We start from the raw sequence: 6100 nt of genomic DNA, 5'->3' as shown, positions 1-6100 counted from the left end.
TCACACTTATTTTAAGGCATGGTTGTTGAGACATAACCCTGGGCTGCTGTTCAGTTTGCATACATTTGATAGCAGCCCAGCTTGTGCAAGTGCTCTTTTGCCTTAGCCAGTGTCATATTTAAATAAGGCCCAACTCAAGGAGGAAGGAATTTTTAACATTTTGCTCCATTCAAGTTTTCTTCAGATTGCCAGACTTAGCCACCAGGTGACTCCACAGAGTCACAGCTGTGCACTTCATTCTAGTGTAGTCTGAGGACCTGCTTTCTAAATTAATCAACCTCCACCCCCACTCAAATACAAAGAGTTTTCTCCTTCCTTCAATTTGTGTTGAGCCCCAGGTATTTGTCCCAGCTGAACTTTCATACCATTAAACATGAAGGTTTAACGTGCCTCTTTTAACAATTATTTCGCAGCTAGGGAAACATGAGCAGTTTCAATGATTTCGGTATGAGAATGTGCTCACAGGTAACCTATTTGGAATCCGTGAGGAAAAATGTGTTTCCAGCTTATTTTTCCCGAATGCAGATGAGGGGTTTATCAACTCATGGTTTCCCACGTCATGCGTCCACTTCCCTCCATGCATACATTTAGTATGGCAACCACCTCTTTTGATGACTTATGGAGGTAGAAGGCCTAGAAACAGTGACTCTTGCTTTATAAAAATTGTAAACTTTAGCCAGAAAAAGGGGGTGGCGGCAAGGGGGAAAAAGGCAACGGACTCTCCACCCATACAACATTCTTTGCCTTTCGGAAGCAGCCGTCACTAATAGGGGTAACCAGGTAGAACCCTCACTGTTTGTGACGTCAACGGTAACAATGGGTTCAAAGCCGCTGTAAATTCTCCTGCGCATTGCCACGGGAAGGCAGAGAGGAGGCTTTCTCTCAACTTCCATGCCGCCCACTGAGGCTTGCGCAAGAGAACGACCCGCTATATTTCGCCGAACGACTTCAAAGGAAAGGCGTGAGCTTGTTTGTTTAAAAACGCCCAGGGAATGCGCGTTTCTCAGCTTATTGCACACCTTCCTTTTGAGTTTCACAAGTACCGAGGAACCTTCATTTTTATATTAAAAAATCGGGGGGGGGGGAGGGGAAGGTGGGCGGGTCATTTTGATTGGAGGTGCACACGAGAAAATTTGGCTCACTATAGGAGGAGGAGAGGGAAGCAGAGAAGGGGGAGGAGGAGCGGAGGGGGGTGGGGACTGGAAGCCTGAAAAAGCGTCTCTTGTCGAGCCGTGAGCGGAGCCTGGAGAGAGTCTTCTGCCTGACATTCAAACGAGAGACAGGCACGCATAGGCAGCCAAGTGCAGGCTCTCCCGAAAGAAAGAAAGACGGCAAAGGGAGTCATCCGAGGCAGAGAATAGATCTGCACGGGGAGGAACCGACTCGGGTTGGGGACTGGCTGTTCCTCCCCCTTCCTGGCGCATTAAGATCCGCCGTTCAGTCTTTCATTGCTCATTAATTTATTTTTCCTTCCTCTGCTGAGAGGTGTCTCTTTCCCGGCTAAACCCCCCCCCCCCCCCCCCCAACTGGAAAGCGAAAGGAAGCGGCAAGAAGGCAGCACCCCCCCCCCCCCCGCCTCCTTTCAGGGGCCCGTTTCGCGCTGGGCTCATTGAACCTGGACTAAAGAGCGGCTTTCCTGAAGGTAGTGAACGGGAACGAGCCACCTTATTCCAGCTTGAAAACCAGTGGCAGGATCCGAACTCCGGCGAAAGGGAGCGAGGCAGAGCCTTCGCGGGGGAAAATCCATTGAAACTTTTGACAAACTTTTTTCGGGGGGTGCCTGAGTGGCGAGCGCGCGCGCCTTTGAGGGGTGTGAAAGATCTGTTACAATCCAGAGCCTTTTTGGTGCTGGAGATTGCCCCGGAGCAGCGTCGGATCAAGCCGGGCCGAGGACGCGGAGAAGCCAGGGGTGCGGAGTGGGCGGGGGTCCGCGTCTTCGGCGCCTCGGAAGTCGGGTTTATGAACGGGTGAAACCAGAGACTGAAGTCTCTCTCTTCCAGCCCACCCCCTTCCAGTCCCGAGCCTTTCCCAGATCGCCCAGGAGTAGCAGCCCCGGCCAAAGGAAGAAGCCGAGAAGAAAGCCAGGAAGAACCCCCCCACCCACCTCCCAGCCGGTTGGAAGCCTCTTTTGCCTTTCTCCAGGAATCATGAACTTTCTGCTATCTTGGCTCCACTGGGGGTTGGCAGCGCTGCTTTATTTCCACCACGCCAAGGTAAAAAGGGGGCGGGCGGACCTGGGGGGCGGCGGCGGGGAAACCTTTCTCCTGCCCCCGCATGGCCTGATCGCTCCATGCTGCTTTGAACTTGCAGGGTTGGGGGCGAGATGAGAGGCCACCCGCCTAGCCTGGCCAGGGGGCTCTTGCATCCGGGCAGGATAGATGATGACCCACCCAGGTACGCAGACCTTAGATGAGTGGCAGCGCCGGCGTGTTTAGGCCACCGCAAAAGCCTCTCGAGACGCCTGGAGAGCAGCGCGGCGCCGAGGTAGGCAGGTTATGCTGCTGCGTCCACGCCGCACTTCCATATGGGGCCTGCGCGGCTGCCGGCCACAGCCCGAGAGCGAGAGAGCGGCGGCTTCTTCCCCTCTCGGTATTCGGCCGGGTCTCGCCATGTCGCCTCCCCTCCGCCTGCGGACTTCGGGAGGAGTTGGAAACCGGGCTTTGAGCGGCACACGCAGCAGGCACCGCCGCCGTCCCTGCGTCGTCATGCATCCCGGAGGTTGGAGGCAGCGCGCTGACTTCTTGCATCAGCTTTTCGCTCGCTCGCTCTCACGCACACCGTTTCCCGCCTGACATTGCCAAAGGGTGGCTGGCTTTATTTGCTTGAATCAGAGGCAGGGTTGGTGACCGGAGTTCAAAATTCCTGGCTCGCAAAAGCAAATAGAGATAAAAGGCAACCTGGTGGGTTCTGTGTTTCTTCCGGATGGATTTTCAAATAAAGGACCTTTTGGAGAAGCCATAAATAAGAGTTTCTTCTGTACTCCCTGCTCACCCTCCTTTTGCAGCTGTCACTTGATAGGTATCCCCTGTCCCCTTCCGTTCCTCGTGTTGGGTGTAGGTGCTCTCCCTTGGCTTCTTGCCCTTCTTTCTCCTCCTTTCTTAAAACAAAGCACAAACTAATGACTTGTGTCCAAGGTAAACCACGGTGTCTGGTTGAGGTGGCTCGTGCTGGTTCCTAGTCACTCAACTGGGTGTAGAACTCTTTGGCTTTCTTATGCCACTCCGTGTCCTTGGAGGGAATTTAGGGAGGTCCATGTTAGTGTGAAAAGAAATGCCCTGGACAAATTGACCTAGCCGTTACCTGTGGTGCTGTGGCAGTGGTTACTGCCAAGAAAGGTATGGAACAGGAGCCATTTCAGTCATAGAATCAATCAAGTTTAGTTGGGGGCATCACATGCTTTCTTGCTAACCTGTTCCACCACCACTACCTTCTTCAAGTGACAGCGGCGTATTAGGCTATGCATGATGGGAAATATAGTCTGCATTCCTTTAGGGAGGTTTGCCCTGATGCATTGGTCATACTTGCATTTTAAACTGGCCTTAAAAATACATAGCAGTAGATCAGGAGTTTCTGTGAGATGGGTGCATGCGTAAAAGGATTGGGATGAAAATGAAGGGAGAAAGAACTATAAGTGCTGAGAAACTTCCATTTCCCCTGGGAAGATTGAGCAGAGATGCTCAGTTTTCCGGGCCATATGCTCCGGGCCATACAATACCTCCTTTTTGGGAATACTATCCAGGATTGTGAACTGTCTGCTGAAATGGTAATATATGTATTTTATATTAATTGACCCAGTGGCACAGAGACCATGACATGGCCAGCTATGGGTAACTGGGCAAAAGATGAGACTAAGAGGGGGAACCCGGAGGGGTGCATGTGAATGTGTTGGACTTCTTTAAATGAGTGTCAAGGGGAGGTGTACTGCTGAGTTGAAGGCAGAATTCACAGAGTCCGATAGTCTTCTGAAATGAGTCTGGGACACTGGGAAACTGTGAGTCAGTGACCTGGCATGGGAAGCACAGGTGCTGGTTCCCACTGGAGCCGTGGAGATGTAGCTGGCTGAAACAACAGCGTCGGGCACTCTCTCCACAGTGGCAGCCAGCTAGCTCCTTTAAGTGCTGCTTATAGAGCTCCCCTGCAAATGGGGCTGTGGTGAGGCAAAGGTTAATTTGTTCCCAATTTGCCAGTGTCCGAACTTGTAATCTGGCACAGCTCCTCTTTTCCCACCATGGTGCAAACACTTTAGCAGCATTTGGGTGTCAGCAGCCTTCCCCTTGATTTTTACTAAAGTGGCATCTTGTCATTCCCTTCGATTGTAAGTCTGTACGGTGCATTTGAAGTTAGGTGTCGTGGGGATCCCTCCCAAGATGCATTTCCAGTGGGATCAGGCAAAGATCAAACACAGAAGGAGAGGGAGGGAACAAGGGTGTGTGACTAGATTGCTAATGACCTTGCAGCCACTAGCTTTTTACTGTTGATCAGGCCACACTGGGGAGGGAATTTACCTCCCAGCTCTGTATGCTAAGTTGATGGAGCACAATGGGTTGCCTTCAGTGGTGTGATTCAAATAGTTTAACAACTGGTTGTTTATAAGCACCATTTTAACAACCGGTTCTGCCGAAGTGGTGCGAACCTGCTGAATCCCACCACTGGTTGCCTTCTATTGGAACACCTTCATTTCAATTTCTCACAAAAAAGGTTTGATTTTGCTGTGCTTCTCCAGTGTTGTTTCTGAACTGTTCAAGCTTCATTTCCCCCTGTTCAGGCCACGTCAAAAATCCCTCTAGCTGCTTTCTGGATTACTGCCGTCTCTCCCAATAGGTACAATGGGAGAAGGCTGCAGTAAAGTCCCTTTCTTAAGTAGAAACCTCTGAGAAGACTTCTTGAGTGCCTAAGATGGAAGAAGGGGTTTTAACTCCTGTCTAAGGGGCCCTCCCAAAGTAGTTGGATTGCTAGTTCCCGTCCTGAACAGTTACAAAGCTCTTTTGATGAGGCTGCAGAGATTAGGGGGAGGGAAAAAAGAGGGGGGCTGATGGTGAGCAGGAGTGGGCGGTGTGTGTTTGGGGAAAACTCTCAGATTAACCTTTTCCTTGCTTCAGATTGGAAGCAGGAGGCACAGTGTGGTCCTTATTCAAGAACACAACTGGCAGGTGATTTGGAGCCCAAAGGAAGCTTTCCTTCTATTCTTCTAGAGTCCAGTTATTCTTTTTTTTTGTCCTGTCAGAATGTCATAGGAAAATACTACATCCCCTGGGAAGACACCATAAAACAGAAACAGTGCATAAATCCCAAAGCCAGCAAAGGACAGGCAGTGTGACCTTCAGAAGGGCACTGGGCCTTTTTGTCTCCTGGAGAGATGTGTTGCTGTGACAGAAAGCAGCCCCATGTAAATGGGGACAAATACCCTGGGCCTGAATATTTCTGCTTTGGATAGGGAAGGATTGTCAGTGCTGACAACAAGAAAAGGCTCCACATTTCAGTGTAGACAAGAGAAGTGCCTTTATTGCAGGATGGTTTCAAGGTGACACTGTTGTATAATTAGCTCTGAGAAACTTTCTAGATCCAAAAGCAAGTGGCATGAGCATTACCATGGAAAAATTACGTATGGGTAATAGCAACTCATCATTTTATGAACTATGGACAGAGGAATCCTATTCTACAGATGCACCTGAATGTAACACTGCTGCTAATCACAGGTCTTCCATATGCCCTTGGTATGCATTTAAAAATGCTGCGGTAAATCTCTGTTTGCTGTCAGAAATAGTTTCTAGGGGTTTTTTTAGGTTGCTTTTACAGAGTGAAATGTCATAAAGCTATAGTGCAGCTGGTCTTTTTCCTATCCATTTTTTGTTGTGTTCAGCATCTGAGTAGAGAGAAAACTTAGACCTATTTCAGAGGAAAGTAGGAGGCTAAGAAGAACTGCAAAAGTAACTTCAGGGGTAACTTTAGATGTAGCTTGTAGCTGACTTCAGATTTCCCAAATAATGTTAAAGGAAATAGATGAGATCTTTTTCTCTATAGGGCCTAAAGTGTGTGTGTGTGTACCCTGTTGCTGCTGTAGGATGGCTCTTGCACGTGATTGCAGTTGCTGAAGGTGTGG

The 6100-nt window shown here is 49.8% G+C and overlaps 1 protein-coding gene across 3 annotated transcripts in view; it reads left to right on the top strand.

The window, feature by feature from the left end:
• Positions 1 to 1217: 1217 nt before the first annotated feature.
• The window catches only part of VEGFA (vascular endothelial growth factor A), a 32037-nt gene continuing 27154 nt past the window's right edge, over positions 1218 to 6100 (top strand). For all 3 annotated transcript variants that reach the window (XM_048483487.1, XM_048483478.1, XM_048483471.1), the window contains exon 1: positions 1218 to 2213. In XM_048483487.1, coding sequence (XP_048339444.1) covers positions 2148 to 2213 — 66 coding nt within the window. In that variant the 5' untranslated portion in view covers positions 1218 to 2147. The remainder of the gene's footprint in view (positions 2214 to 6100) is intronic.

This window comes from Sphaerodactylus townsendi, linkage group LG01, assembly GCF_021028975.2.
Source record: "Sphaerodactylus townsendi isolate TG3544 linkage group LG01, MPM_Stown_v2.3, whole genome shotgun sequence".
NCBI classification, from domain to species: domain Eukaryota; kingdom Metazoa; phylum Chordata; class Lepidosauria; order Squamata; family Sphaerodactylidae; genus Sphaerodactylus; species Sphaerodactylus townsendi.
Note: the sequence above shows the minus strand (reverse complement) of the source record. Positions and strands in the feature narration are given on the sequence as shown.